The sequence below is a fragment of the Pantherophis guttatus genome, chromosome 6 (assembly GCF_059756535.1).
Source record: "Pantherophis guttatus breed Tessera chromosome 6, ASM5975653v1, whole genome shotgun sequence".
NCBI lineage: Eukaryota > Metazoa > Chordata > Lepidosauria > Squamata > Colubridae > Pantherophis > Pantherophis guttatus.
In genome coordinates, this window is record NC_142068.1 from 37,484,656 (window position 1) to 37,501,520 (window position 16,865).

General features: G+C 35.0%; 1 protein-coding gene across 2 annotated transcripts in view; it reads left to right on the top strand.

Annotated features, from left to right (window-relative positions):
• Positions 1-16,865, top strand: part of LOC117678425 (glypican-5-like) — a 311,301-nt gene that overhangs the window by 81,468 nt on the left and 212,968 nt on the right. For both annotated transcript variants that reach the window (XM_034439494.3, XM_034439495.3), the window contains exon 3: positions 7,065-7,759. In XM_034439494.3, coding sequence (XP_034295385.2) covers positions 7,065-7,759 — 695 coding nt within the window. The remainder of the gene's footprint in view (positions 1-7,064; positions 7,760-16,865) is intronic.

Sequence of the window (16,865 nt, forward strand, 5' to 3'; positions counted from 1 at the left end):
TGTGCAACTTCTCTAAATTTGTAATCCTGATTTCATATTTTTGTACTAGATGACATTTCTAGTTAACATGTCAAACAGTGCTGTTGTAAGGACTATAGTGATTTAATCTACATAGGACCAAATCATGAATAAATGTCAACATCCTGTCCCTAATGACAGAAGATACTTTTTGTCTTCCTTAAGAGTTGAAATGAAAAGAAAGAGCTATCATAATTCCATAATATATTTGACTCCAGTATTTATGCTGCATACACATTTTGATATTCAAAATGTGCTGGTGGCGCAGCAGACTAAAGTACTGTTAAGTACTGTTAAGTAACACCAGCTGCCTGCAATTACTGCAAGTTCAAATCTCACCAGGCTCAAGGTTGACTCAGCCTTCCATCCTTTCGAGGTAGGTAAAATGAGGACCCGGATTGTGGGGGCAATAATCTGACTTTGTATAAAAAAGAACACCGCTTGGGGGGGGCCGAAAGCCCTACTAAGCAGGTATATACAAAAGTATGAAGGCTATTGCTTAACACATTTTAAGCCCCCCTGAGTCTCCGAAAAAGGGCGGCATATAAATCGAACCAACCAACCAACCAACCAACCAACCAACCAACCAACCAACCAACCAACCAACCAACCAATAAATAAATAAATAAATAAATAAATAAATAAATAAATAAATAAATAAATAAATAATAATGTTTGTAAAATTATTTGTATTATAATAATTTGTATCTATCGTGGCTTAGAGGGTTAGAAGGAAGCACAGAATTGAATGTTATTGTCACAACTTTGATAGTTATAACAATCCAGTTCTTAAAAGTCTGTTTGTTGCAGAACAGCGATTCCATAAGAAAAATGCAATAATAGCATAAAATAATAATTCCTAAATGACAAAAATAATGTTCTGATTTATTTGGGTGGCAGAAAAATAAGCACTGGATTTAGAGCAGGAAAAGGCTTACAAAGTTGTCTATGCATGTTTCTCTTTTCTTAAAGACAGAAAAGGATTCTTACTAAACTTACTCTTAATAAGTGTCTTGGATGTTTTTTCTTTCAAAATAATTTTGTAGTGTGATTTGTAAAAGTATATAAACACATACCTACCTAATTTCTAACATTTGTGTGTCTGTGTCTATTTCTGTTTTTTTTTTTATCTCACTCTGATTTTAAAAGGGTAAAAGGAGAAATATCACAGTTTCATGGAAACTGTGCTAAAGGAAGCACTTGGAGGCCTAGTTTGCACTTGGCTATTCAAGGAAGGTACAGTTGGTCTGGTCTCAAAGGAGGATAGTTTTTATCACAGAACTGGGGGTATCTGGGATACCCAGCTATGCCTCTTGTATGTGCCATCCATGCCACAAAGAGTTAATGTAATGAGCTGGTCCTGGCTTTCAAGTTCAAGGCAAGCATTCAGATTTATATATTGCACAGTCATAGTTGTAATCATGCTCATTTTTCAAACTGGACAGCTAGCCATCCTTATTGGAGACCAGGATGAACTCAAATTAAGTCAAGTAACTATTTAGCTCTTATGTTAAAGCAAATTGATAAGGAAGACACTTTCTTCATTAAATTCAAGTTTCTGGAGGAGATCCAAAAATGCAGAGTGGAGTACATGGAGGATCAAAGGCTGAAGGAAGAAGAGATTATCACAGCACAAAAACCATTGTGCCACTGAATGCAGAATGAGAAAAAATGGAAGATGCTGCCAAGTATGCTATACCCTTGTTTAAATTATACGATAAATGTTGGTTTGAAAATGGAAATGGAAACTAACATTAATTCTCTTATTTCAGGAAATGAGGCTTATGTCATAAGGTAGGCATGGATCTTCACATGTTCATATTCTCTATAGTCTAGATTTTTGTGCAACTAAAAAGGACACACTCTTTTGTTTTATTTTACAGTGTTGCAAACCAGGTGGCATTTTATCAGTTTCTCAAATAAAATTAGCAAATGAATATTAAGGTCTAAAAAAGACCAGGTAACCATAAATAGACCAGTTAACCAAAACAGAAGATACTAAGCTGAAGAAATCTTGGGTATATGTTCTTAAATATATCTGAGTTAGTAAAATGTCTTAATTTGATATTTGTGCTACGATTTATATTCTCTTTTTAAATTTGTTTTTTCATTTCTTAGGCATGCATCACCTGGAAGTAATGTTCATGTTTACTATTTTTTTATACTAAAGGTTCTTTTGTGTAGCTTTTTTCTACAGCTTCCAAGACACATACATTCCACTGTGCTATCATTGTCAGGTTCTGCAAATAAAGTGAAGTGTGTGAAATGTTCTGCACTTGGTTATAATTTGGACACGTATAATAACTCCATTGGATTATGGAAAGATTAGATGATTAAGAAATACATAATCAAATAAATCTCTGATTTTGCGTTCTTTTCAGGAAAATAAACCAACATTTACATTCTTATGCCCTGTGTGAAGGAAGGCTTCTGAACCATATTTTTCCTATTCTCCCCAGTGATTCCATACTTTGAGAATGTGCTGTTTTCTGCAAAAGCATACTGAATGAGCCAGCTGTGTAGGAGACCAGTCTATAATTGGAGGGTAATCTTTTCAGTGTCATGCATTAAGCATTGTCTCATTTTTATATTCTGTTAATGTTAGGCATCGACTGAATTCCCCAGCGTGCAAACTCATTAGCTGCCCAGCATGGAGGTTTCCTTATAACCTCCAATACAAAGTCGGAGAAAATGTGAAATCTTGTAAATAGCTTGGCTCTTCTCCAGGATCTAATTTTAAAGAAGGGCAAATAAAACACGGTTTCCAGAGGTGAGCTATGTTTGATCAGCTGCAGCTGATGTTGCAGACGCAACATCAGCTGTGAAGTCAAGCATGCTGTGAGCACATGATAAAATGTTTGGACGGAATGGTCTCCTTGGAAGATGGCTTTGGCCTGCTTTCATGAAATATTCAGCAGACAGTGTGCATGTGTACTTAAAACATTCAAAGGTCTGACAAAAATTTTAAAGTGATTTATATTTTTATTCTCTTCAAAAGGAAAGGCTGCGCACTTGTGCCAATTTGCTCGCTTAGCTCTAAAGTAGTCTCAATTGGACAAATGAAAACAAACAAGAGAAAATGATGTTCAAACAAATTCGGGTGTAGTTTGATTTGTTTGTGATATTTCGGCACTCTCCTTTGCACTAATATTAAAAAAAAAATAAAGTAAATATGGTAAAAATGAGTGGAAGCTATCCACAAAATGGCATGGCTCACTGAGATACTGTTATATATTTATATAAGACACACACACACACACACACACAATGACAAGAATATTGTTTTTGCTAAACACCAGCGCGTTTTATATAAAAAATAGTTTCCTGACTGTAATCTTACTCTTTTTGAGATGAAGTCTCTTGTTTTAAAAACAGAAGACAGTGAATTAAATCTTTATTTAAAGTTTCTTTTTTCATAATCTAGCCAATAATAATAATGACAAGGAACAACTACAATCCACAAAATAACAGCTTGTTTCGATTTCTACAGAACTGAGAAAATATATTATAACAACAATAATCCTTATGGTCAATATCTGCATGAAGCCAGCAAGTTGTGAGATATTAATACTATGTGGAAAATATCCAACTGTTTATATCCACTGTGGAGGTCTGTGAAATGCGCTTATTGTTAAGATCTATTAAGACCAGGATGAGTCTATAAGGATCTGAATGGAGCTGTAGATCCAGTCAATCTCCTGGATTGTGAATCTGCTCCCCACAGATCCTACCCAGAACCAAAGATTAAAAATATGAAAATGCTACAACTCATTCTGGTAGAGCAAGTGGTGGGCCTGGGCTCAACTTCATTTTGAGCACTGGTCCAGGAATGAAACTTGTTTTAATCACTTGTGGCCTTAATTATTTTGGGTCAGCTCACTCTGAATAAAGACTGTTTAGAAAGAGCAGCTGATATAACCTGGAGTGAAGGGAGAAAACATCCTGACCTAAATGACAAGTGTAGACCAGATCATCAGCTTGAATCAATTTTATTGAACTGTGCAGGGAATGGAATGCAAGATTCTGTCCACTAAGACAGGGCTAGGCAAATGCTTATATAATGATCTTATTTAGATGAAAAAGACAGCAACAGAACCGACTCTCAGACCAACTCAGTATTTTTAGCATTTATTATGTTTACTCAGCAAGCCTTGAGTAATATTCAGGGGTTGACTTCAAGTTCTTTCCAGTAACTAGTTCTTGAATTTGCATTCAAGGACCAGAGTAGCTGTTTGTAATTTACTGTATATTCTTAAGCATTTTGCTAAGCATTAAGCATATCTGAAGCCAGTTTGTTATGTCAAGCTGTTTCCTTGGTTAATTTTTTCTTCATCATCATCAGCAGCAACCAATGTAGTGATGGGCTAAATTTGTTCTGCCCACATGATGCCATTGGTTGCTTCTAGGTTTCCAAGTGGTGGTTGTCACTTTTTAACTCCAGTATGGCTAACAACATGTGTTGTATGGAATCTGTCCATCCAGTAATAATGATGATGAGGGAATAGGTTTCCCTCACCCCCTAATCGTGGGTGTTGACATCAGAGATTAGTAGACAATCCTTTCTACTCCTGTGGAACATCTTTTTATTTATTTCTTTACTTATATACCATATTTAGAAACCACCCGTCTCGGGGTGGCTCTGGCCAGTGTACAAATAGACATTTCTTATTTCCTTCTGGAAATTTCTATCCGTACTTGTGTTTCAGAGGTGATGCAGGCCTTGCTCTTCCAGAGAGCCTTTGGGAATGGAAAATAATGTAAATTTAATTCCTGAGTCAGGGCTTTTCTGGTAGGATTATGACTATGGAGATTCTCAGTCATCCAAGTGCTTTTTCAAGAGGCAACTGGACGTTCTGGTTTTTCTTTGAAGATGTTTTGCTTCTTCAAGCGAAGCTTCTTCAGCTCTGGTAGGATTAGTTTGTCATATGTTACGCTGAGTTACTGCATGAATTTAGTTTGATAATATGACTTCTATATAATTTAGCCAACTGTGTTGTTTAATAACTCATGAACTAAGCAGTTAAAGACTTGAGTACATTGAGTACAATGTACATAAATGAATATTCAGGGAACAAACCTTTAGGACGTCTCATTCATATACAGTAGATCTCAAAATTAACAACTTTTCATTTATAATTTTCCACTTATAGCAACCAAAATCAGCATCCTCTACTTCCAGCAAGATTGGACTTTCTCTTGACAGATCACTGATCTAGAATTCTGAAACATATATTAAAACTATACTTTCAATAATGCTTCAAATAAGATGGGAAGTTTCATACTTTATACAATCAGAACAGAACAGATCACAAAACAAATAAAGTTCTTTTATAAAAGAACTGATCTGTGTGCACAGCACGATTTTTCAAATGAGATAGCTGGGAACATCATTTGACCAATTTGTTTATCTCATGGACCTCATAACTATTGAAAAACAAACTGACTTTAGGATTACAGATTTAAAAATGACCCGGTTTGAATTGTGCCATAGTGATATTCCATTTTTACTTTCCTTCATAAACCACTGAAATTGGGAACAAAATAAATTGTGGGGAGATAACATTCATTCAAATATATAAAGATCCTATGTTCCCAACATTTTTCACTCCTCCCACTTACACCAACAAATATTAAACAAAGGTGTTTTAGAAAACATTGTTTCACTTAGAGTATAGTAGCTTTGTTTATAATACTGCAGCTTTTGCATTGTCAGTCTTTCCATTATAAATTGCAGTTTTTACAATTTTATAGCTGAGTTGTAAAAGCTGCCTCAATATATTACTTGGCAAGCTATATAGGAGTGAAATTGGATTTTTCCTTTCTTTTCAAGGGTCATAGAATTATAAAAACATTCAATTTGTAAGTTATTATAATCTTATCCTGTTTCTCAAAGAGCTAATAGAACTGTTTTGAAATATTATAACATATCAAGTCTGCTTCCAATCATGATATCTTGATCACATAGAATTGTAAGCTTCAAAATTGAACATGTAACACACACATCTTCAGAACCTGTATTATATAGCAATAAAATATACAGCTATGGTTTATTCTAGTTATTTGCTTGAGTGGCATGGTGGCCTAGTGGTGAACACACTCATCTCCCACTCAGAAAGTTGAGAGTTCAATCCTAGGTAGCAGCAAATGTTTTTCTCCTAGGATGCAAAGAAAAAATATCTACTACATGTGACTTCCCCATGTCATTAGGAAGGGCATCCGGCCAGTAAACACTCAGCTCCATCTGGTCGCCCTGACTCTACCCTGAATTAAGGAATTATAGGGTTGTAAAAAGGGCAGTTTTATTCTAGTTATTTATCTGCTCCTTGATTAAGCTTTTTCCTTAACTGCGAAAATAGATGAAGCAAAATGTGAAGTCCTAGGCTGTAAGAACATTTTGCTGAATTAATTAAAATATCTGTTGAATCCTGAATTGGAAATTTTTTTGCTTGGGTAAAACAGAATTGCTACAAGTCAGCCTCATGTCTAGAAAGGATCTGATTCACAGAAGAAACACTTTAACATTCAGAGTTGTACCTTGCATTGACCACATTTCTTTAAGATTTCAGATTTCTGGTCCTAATTGGAGATGCCAGTTACTGAACCTGGGAATTTTGCACAGAAAACAAAAATGGTCAGTGAACTATGGTCTCTGCTTCACCATGGAATTAGCTTTAGAGAAGTCTCTATACAGTCCAGTTTCTCCAACTGAAGATTCTGTATATGTACAGTATAACTTCACCTCTTCAGTAAACCCAGGACTGGTAGATTCTGGGAATTGAAATCTTGTAGGTACCCAATTGGGCCAGCCTTTTCCAGGTAGAGAATCTATGTCAGCATCAAACAAAGCAACACTGAAAACCAATAAAAGCAGTGAGATTTCCCTTCCCCTTTTCAACTGCACCTATTTCTGAAGCAGAAAGAAAATGCCTAGCTATCTTGTAAAGCAACAGAATAATAATTAGTATTGGTCTAATATTTAGATCCAAGTTATTGAGATGTATTAAGGAAACACTGACTTTCCCTTCACTTTTAATGTATTTCTGCAGCAGCCTTTGAGTCCCTGCTTCGTTTTGCTGAGAATCACACCGCTTCTCTCTTTGAGACTGTCTACAGATCCATGTCGAAGGAGGCAGCTGAGCCTGTGAAAGAACTTTTTACAGACCTCTCTCTCTACCTCTTGGGTGCTCAAAACAGAGTGGAAAAAGCATTTTTCCGGTTCTTCGACAGCCTCTTCCCTTTGGTTTATACCCGCTTGATAAACCCTGGCATGATGGACTTGTCAGAAGAATATATGGAATGCCTGCGACAAACACGACAAGACATCAATCCATTTGGGCGCTATTCCAAAGAAGCTGTTATGGAGCTAGCAAAGTCTCTGAGGGCAAGCAGAACATTCAACCAGGCCCTGGGAATGGGCGTTGAAGTGCTGAATGCCACTGAACATGCTGTTTTGACCAAAGAATGTATCCGAGGCCTTGTGAAAATGCAGTATTGTCCTCACTGCCAAGGTTTGACCCTCATAAGGCCCTGTGAAGGATATTGTCTAAATGTGATGAGAGGTTGTTTTGCCAGCGTATCTGAGCTGGATGTTCATTGGAGGGAATATATCTATACCCTGGAATACCTCACCAGTGAAATGGCTGTAACTCATGATCTAGAACTGGCACTGATGGGTATTCGGTACTCAATCAATGAGGCCATTTTACAGGCACAACTTAATGGACCCCAGCTATCAGCAACTGTAAGTATGTGTACTTGATTTATCTGCACATTTCTGTCACTGCTCCTGCTTTTAATCTTTGAGGAATGCATATGCTTTAAATTTCTGTCTACTGTCACTTAAATAAATAATCAGGTTCTCCCCCTTTCTCATGTGCCTGTCAGTTAATAGAAAGCTCATTAAATGCATCTATTTTAAAAGATAGAGAAGCATTCCTAAATCGGAATGTTAGCAACCATGTTGGACCATGGAAAAAAGTAAAAGTAAAATGAAGAACAGTAGTGCATTAATCAATTGAGCATGAATTACCAGCACACTTATTTATCTTTTATGGCTATTTTAATCTAGAGTGTAATCATAATGGTGAATGAGAAGCAAAATGTACCAAAAATATCCATTTGGTCATCACATTATTATGCTATTTCTTCAGTTTATTTCAGGTAATCCATACAAAGATTTAAAAAAAACCTAATCAGTTATTTATGTTTAATGCCTAGTTTAATTAAGATTTTTGTTGATATCCTCATTGGAGATCCATGTTTATGAATTACTGAACACTAAATGTTTCCTTAAATTCAAACTTTCCAAGGGATTCTGTTTCTTTATGAGTAGACAGCCTGGACAATTTGTTACTTTAGGGTTCTTGCTTGTCTTTCTTGTCTTCAGTGCTGAGAGAACCACTGGCAGACATTTGTGTGATGGTATGTCTGGGTGGATGTCTGGTTTATTAATAGATTTGGTACACTTGGGAGCTAACTGGATGAAGAAGGATTGAAAGATTGAACTAGTGTAATCTAAAAGTTGAATGGTTTATAGAAGCTTTACATAGAGTGCCTCTGTTGAACAAATAGCTGGCATTTGGATGAAAAAGCATCAAAACTTTCTACTTTCAAAAGACCTACAACTGTCTAATTACTTTATTGCATTGTAAAACCATTCATGGTAACTTAAGGAATGAAGTTTTTGCTTCTTTAAGAACTCTCTTTCATTCTGCCTTTCAGGCTGCAAACTAGATAATTAACTGAGTGAAAGTTAATTGAAGTACACATTTGATATCATTTACATGCTGGAATGCAGATTAATCAAAGATTAATTCAATTAAACATGTTTGGGTTGGAATTTCACTTTTAATTTTGCATCTATAGGTATAACTTGGCATGTATGACTTGGCATCTTTTCTTTCTTTATTGTAATATATAATTATGATATATAATTAAGTCTTATATTACTCCTGTTCCAAGAATAAGAAGTTTTAGAATGAGAAATGGCTTATTTTTCTCTCAAATATGTATTTTTTTGATTATTATTATTATAGCATACAATTGTCAGAGCTTTATTTTTAATTCTCAATCAATCAGAATAGAGCAGGAAGGACCTTGGAGGTCTTCTAGTCCAACCCACTACTCAAGCAGGAGATCCTATACTATTTCAAATAGATGGCTGCACAGGCATTTCTTAAAAACTTCCAGTGATGCACCTACAACTGAAGGCAAGCTGTTCCACTGGTTAATTGTCCTCACTGTAGGGAAGTTTCTCCTTAATTTCAGGTTGCTTTTCTCCTTGATTAGTGTCCATTCATTGCTTCCTGTCTTGCATTCTGGTGCTTTGAAAATAAATTGACCCACTCATCTTTGGGGCAGCCCCTCAGATATTAGACTATTGCTATCATGTCCCCCATACTCCTTCTTTTCTCTAGCCATACCAATTCCTACAACCGTTCTTCATATGCTTTTGTCTCTTCTAATTAGGAAAATTCCAAAAATTATATTGAGTTATTTCAGGAAAGAAATAATGCATATTCAGAATATGTGCTATGTTTCCTAAGTATGCAACATAGTTACATAATTAATAAAGCTATTCTAATCCATCTTTTCAACATGCAGATTGCAGACTTTAAATTATAACAGAATACATAAGATTTTTTGCATAAAAACCTATTTTTTTTGTTTAAGAAATAATAATTTATTATTTTAATATATTAATTAAATAGATTATATTTTATATAATGCATATATTATAATAATTATTATAACCTTTTATCATAACCTGGAAAAAAACAGCCATTAGACATACGGCTGGAATATTGGACTGAACTCAAGCTGAACTACAACTCCTGGATAGGAAGACCAGAAAAATAATAACAATATTATCATACCCTTTATCAATACAGTGATGTTAACAGACTCTATTTACCAAGGAACATAGGTGGGCAGGCAATGTTGCAAGTATACCAATAATTGAAGAGGAAAAAAGGCATTAGAAGAATAACTGAAGGGCAGTGAAGAAGATGCACTGAAGCTAGTATACCATGAAGGCTTAGTGAGTACCAAAGAAACGAAACTGATCTACATGAAATACCAAATGAAGAACAGAAAAAAGACATGGCAAGGCAAGGTATTACGTAGCCACTACATAAAAAAATAATAAAAAAAATAATAGACCAAGCGGAAAACAAGAAGGCCTGACAATGACTAAGAGCACAAATTGAAGAAAGATATACAGAGGATAAGTCTGACTGCACAAGACCAAACCTTAAGAATGCATACAAAATCAGAATTGAGAAGAAGCAACAGCTAATGTCATCTCTGCAAAGAAGCTGAAGAAACAATAGCTCACCTACTTATCTGCTGCAAGAAGACTGATTATAAACAATGGCTTGACAAAGTAACAACAATATGATGCATTGAATATCTGCAAAAAATCCCAGTTGCTTGCAAGCAAGAACTGGTAGGAGCTACAAAATAGACAAAGTGATAGAAAATGAAGAAGCTACAGTGCTCTATATTTTTAGAATTCAAACATACAAGCATCTGTCACACAACACCCCAGACTAAAAATTGTTGATAAGAAAGACAAAAAAGTCTGGCTACTGGAAGTTGCTGAACCTGAAGATAGCATAATAGAAAAAGAGAAAAACCTTGAGAAAATAATAAAATGCAAAACCTGCCAAGAGAAGTAGATGATGGTGGCAAAAGAAAGCAAATATTGTTCCAATAGTAATAGATGTCTTGGGTGCAACCCCAAAACATTTGGAGCAACATTTGAACACTAAGAATGATTCTTTGAAAGAATCTGCTCAGCAATGGCAACTAATTTTTAAAAAGCGACAAAACAATTAGAGGGGCACTTTTTTGCCACTTTAAAATAGCAATAGTAATAGCAATAGCACTTAGACTTATATATAACTCCATGGTGCTTTTTAGCACTTTCTGAGTGGGTTACAAAGACAGCATATTGTCCTCAATAATCTGGATCCTCATTTTACCTACTTTGGAAGGGTGGAAGGCTGAATCACCCTTGAGCTGGTCATGATCAAACTGCTGGCTGTGGGCAGAGTTAGTCTGCAATACTACATTCTAACCACTGCTCACATGGCTCCTAAAATACAGAGTAATTGGTTGACATGCATTTTGACTTTTGATCACATCATAAAATTCTTACATCAAGAGTAACCTGGAGTTGCTTTCAGAGTCCCAGTCAATCTCTTGCTTTGCCCATAAGAGGACAAGTATCATCAAAGACATGGATTAGAAATGATTTAATATAAGGGATTGATGTTAATGAACATATTTATAATGCAATTGTTCCCTTCTTTCCCTGCAGCCACTGCATTTATTGCAAATCTATATATATAAAAGTGAAAACTACTCACGCCGCGATCACGAAATCTCCCGAACTGTAAAGCCTACAAACTTGAAATTTGGCATGTATTTTCCTTGTGGCTTCTAGGTGCTCGCTAAGAAATGATTTTTCAAAATTACCATCAGACCATTAGTATTTCTTATATAATTATTAACACGCTCTGATGCTAATTAGTTAGACGTTCTATTCTCCCTCCCAACCTGAGAATAACTCTGGAGAGAATGGGATAGGATAGGAGAGGCTTCTGTGGGGCAAGGCTGAGGGAGAGAAGGGGATAGGATAGGGGAGGCTTCTGTGGGGCAAGACTGAGGGAGAGAAAGGGGATAGGATAAGATAGGCTTCTGTGGGGCAAGGCTATGGGAGAGAAGGGGATTGGAGAGGCCAATCATAACTACTAATTAATTTTCAAGCTGTGTCGATTTATCAAGCCTGATCACATAGTTTCATAGCGGAGCATGGGTATTCAGCCAGTGCAGTCATAAAACAACTTCTTTCGTTGTCCCAAAGGTGATTTTTCAAGAAGCAAAAACAAGAAAAACTTTCTTGTTTTTCTTTGAAGATGTTTTGTTTCTCATCCAAGAAGCTTCTTCAGCTCTTACTGAATGGGGGGAAACAAGCTTCTTGGATAAGAAGCGAAACGTCTTCAAAGAAAAACAAAAGTCCAGTTGCCTCTTTAAAAAGTACCTTTGGGACAACCATGGCCTGGGTGAAGAATCTCCATAGAAACTTCTTTCATTAATTCTTTAGACAAAGAATCTTTCCAGTTTCACTATGAGCATCGGCACTCAGGTGGTATATGATATATAGTGCCGTTATCTTAAAGTTTATGTGGGCAAAACTACTAGAGCTTTTAAGATTAGAACTGAATATATTAGGCAATATAAGAAAACAAAGATTAGGGCCATTCTAGTGAAACATATTTTAAGAAATACAAATAAGGCCTTTAACTTCAAACATGTGTAAGAATTTTGTTGTCCTTGTACTCAATATTTTTCTAGCATTAAAAATTAACACAGCTGCTCTCATTCTCATTACATTCAGTTTTACCCAACGCACCAGCTGACTGGTTTACAGGTATTCAGAAGGTAAACAACAATTTATTTTGTACGTTCACTTCTATTTTCATTTACATTAGAGGCAAATATATACAACATGCTTTAGGAGTATCATTTTCATTGTGCTATATTATTATTTTTGGGCTTCCTACAACAACATTCTTTTCTGTGGTATTTAAGCAAAATAAACAGAACATTCATTCAGGCTATCCAGTTTTCAACATTTGCTGAGTTAATTAGAATACACATAACATTTTGTGTATTTTTAAAACATTGTTACACGTGTCTTGTAAATCATTGTAGTGCTTTCTTTTCTATTGTTTCTGTTTTTACTGTACTCTTGAAGAAAGAATACATTTCTAGAATGCATTGTCATCAATTAGCTCCTTTTTCTACTGGCACCTGAGATTCATCTCTCACTTGTTTATTCATTTCAGTGCTTGCCCTTCTTCCTTGCTGTAATATAACATTACAAAAAATAATAAAATGAAGAGTAGACATGTGCATAATGGAGTGAACACTTGAGATGTAGTGTGTTGGCCAATGGACTCTAAGTTTTTCTTCATGATTGTTACACCTTTTCACAGTCTGGGGGTGTGGGGCAGAAGAGGGAAATCTATTACTGCCACCATCAATTGGGAGAGAAATAGAAATTTTCTTTCGTCTCCTTTCTTGCCTTTTGATAGTTAGACTGAATTTCCTGTCAGAATGAGACTAGTGATTTCAGAAAAAGATACATGTTGGTTACAGTATAAGGTAGATGAAGATTGAGAATTGAAGACAAAGAGAGAAAAAGAAAAGAAAACCATCATGAATCCTGTTTGAAAAGAAGGAATATTTCTTCCCAGCGTGGAAGACAAAGGGGAAAAAAGGGGGGGGGATGTAAAAATGAAGCTGGCCCCTCCCTTTCTGAAAAGTCAGGAAAGGCGGAAAAGCTGACTTTTGATTGGTTCTTTGAATTTGAATTTCCATAGTTTTGCTGGAAATCTGCCCACTATTGTAAATTGCAGTTTCATTGTAATTAATCTTGTGAGCTATAAAACCTCAGGCTTTTAAAGAAAAATGTATCAATTGGAAAAATGTGCTACCAAACGTCTGATTATTTTGCTCTTCATCAGATCATAAATAGAAATAGCAATAGCACTTAGACTTATATACCACTTTACAGTGCTGTACAGCCCTCTCTAAGCAGTTAGACAGAGCTACAGTCAGCATATTGCCCCCAACAATTTTGGTCCTCATTTTATCTGCCCAGAAGGATGGAAGGATGAGTCAACCTTGAACCTGGAGAGATTTGAACTGCCAAATTGCAGGAAACTGGCAGTCAGCAGAAGTAGGCTACAGTACTGCACTCTAACCACTGTGCCACCATGGCTCAGATGACATGGGTTGCCTCCTGCAATTAACTCTTTTGTATGTGAACCTTTTTTTCTCATTATTACCATTTGTGATAATGCATACTGCATGAGATTTTCAATTCAAGTACCATAGCTCTATATAGCTCGCGCATAAAATATACTATTTAAATTACTATTCAAATGCAAATACAGTCTATTATGTAGAAAAGAATAGAGAATAGAATAGAATTCTTTACTGGCCAAATGTAATTGAACACACAAGGAATTTGTCTTGGTGCATACGCTATCAGTGTACATAAAAGAAAAGATACATTTGTTAAGAATCATAAGGTACAACATTTAATGATAGTCATAGGGAACAAATAAGCAATCAAATCATATTAGGAAACAGTCAATATAAATTGTAAGGATACCAGCAACAAGGTTACAGTCATAAAGTCATAAGTAGCAGGAGATGTATAATACAATATCAAAATACTGTAGAAAATATATGTTTTCAAATATTATTTACATATCAGCTTGTATTGGTGCTGATTTACAAGGATTAAATTCACTCTGGTTTAATTAAATAAATATTTTTCTTTTTCTTTTTTTCTTTTTACTTTTTTGCCTTAAGTATGGATGTCTATTTTCTGGGCACCTGATATTAGTAATCATAAATATGGTGATTATGTGAAAAAATAAAAGACTCCCCTACTAGTAGTTTTTATCTATTTCTTTAACAGCCAGTGCCCACTTATATAGAACATCTGACATTTTAAAAATACATACAAGCTAAGCAATGGATTAATAGAATTTATTTTAAGCTAGTTATATACTTGGGAATAAAAAAATGGGAAGTTGGTTGTTTTTATTTTGTTGGAGGAGAATGTTAACCAAAACATTTATTGTATTTAACAGGATGCAAAAACTAAAGAAGATTTTGCTTTATGTTGAACAACAGAAGTAGTTTATAGTAATAGTAATAATTTCCATTGATGAAAAGTAGCAACTTGAATGACATGGCAGATGTGTGTGAAAAGTTGCTCTTAAGATATTAACGACTCCTGGGCTTGATGCTTTTCTTTATAAAATGCCATACTATTTGCTCAATGATGCTGGCTTCTACCCGGTTTGTATCTAATATCTAATATGGATTTTCCAGTTTGTAGAATCAGCAAACACTGCTATTATTTTCTCTTTCATCTGCTGGAATGTAATTGTGTGTCCTACTGAAAGAAACCCCATGGCACCATAATGCCAGATAGGTTGACTTAACTTGTTGACCCTTGACTATCATTATTTTTTAGACTTTTCCTTTGGAGTTATGTTCTGGTAGTATTTAATTAATATTTATTAATATTATTATTGTTATTGTTCACTCCTTTTCAAAAGTTTTGAAATATGTCAGTAACAATTTTAACAAAAAGCAGAATGCAAACTTTTATATTATTTTCTCATACGCAATCCTTGTAAAAACAAGAGGAATGTAATTCTTCATGAAATATGTTTACTTGTAGATATAAAAACAGAGTCCTACTTCTATACTTTCATATATTCTAGTGATGTTGTTACAGAGCTATAGTGTAGATAATCAGAACTGAAAGTTTATTAACATATCAAAATTACTAAAAATGAAGAATAAATAGGTTTTGGTATTGGTAGGATCCATAATGAAATTTTGAATGATAAATATTTTTATATATCAGTATGTATCTGATTAGAAATGAGTTTTTGGGTCATTGTCTGTATTTCTTTTACTTTGTTTCTGAGTAAATTTAGAACTGTAAACATTTTTTGTCAACAATCCCAAAGACAAGTTCTTCCATTTTGCTGACGGTCACAAAACAGGCACTCTATGTAACAACATAGGTTGCTTCCTTACTTAAATCTTCCTGCATAAGCAAGTTTATATATAGAGGACATTATCTTTGTTTTAATGGAGTCATTAGTTCTTCCACCCACTCACATGAATGTTCTTGTTCTCAGAAAGGTTTTCAGTTGCATTTTGTTACAGCTGTATTCCCAGAATTCTTTGTGCCTGACATAATTATGTCATCAACTTCCGCAATCTACTTGCTGTGTTCCCAGTGGATATATAAAAATTCTTCAATTTTGGAAAGAGTTGAAGCTTTTGAATGTGAAAAGCTAAAGTAAATGTATAAAGTTCTGGAGTATAAGTAGCAGCTCATTTTTAGGGTTGCATGTTTCAGAATCAATGTACCATGCAAGTTTTCCTTACCACTCTAAAGTATTGTTTGTTTTATGCAAGTTTAGCCTAAATCTGTTTACAATAAGTGTAAAAGCAATTTAAAAATTTTAAGTGGGAAGTCAGCTTGACTCCCGCACATTCCTTTTCTTGCTGACAAATCGGAGATTCCTATGTTATTTAGTTTGAAAATGCAGTCAGGTTTTCAAAAAATAAAATGTAATCAGATCACAATAAAATTAAAAATTTGACTTTGGAATCCAGAAATCTTGGTTAGTAACTCTGAAAATTATCATTATGATGTCTCCTTGGTTGATCTAATGCATTGTAATTGAGTACAGATAAACAGGCTATTTCTCTGTATGTCAATCCTTTAAGTTTCCTGTCTTTTGAATCAAAATAGATACTTTGACTTGAGCTTGACAAAATGGTTGGAGGCCAGTATGGATGATGGACTTATGGTTCATTACAGTCCATCCATGTCTATATTTTTAAAAAGTGATTTGTTTGTTTGTTTGTTTGTTTATTGGATTTATATACCGCCCTACTCCCGAAGGACTCAGGGAGGTGAACAGCCACAAAATAAAACACATAAATACAAAAATTTAAAAGCAGAATAAAACCAAATTAAACAATTTGGCCCAAGACAGATTTAAAACACCCAGTAATTTAAAACAGATTAAAATTTACATTATAAAAGAAAAAAGGGGAAAAGATTTCTGTTGTCTGTGTGGTGTATTAGATGTGGTTATTACTGATTGATGAAATATGCCTGTAAGTCTGTTATGTTCAGTGGTGGGCTGCTGCCAGTTCGGACCAGTTTGGGCGAACCGGTAGTTCTGACAATCAGCTGGCTCCACCCACCCACCGACCCACCCGCCTCT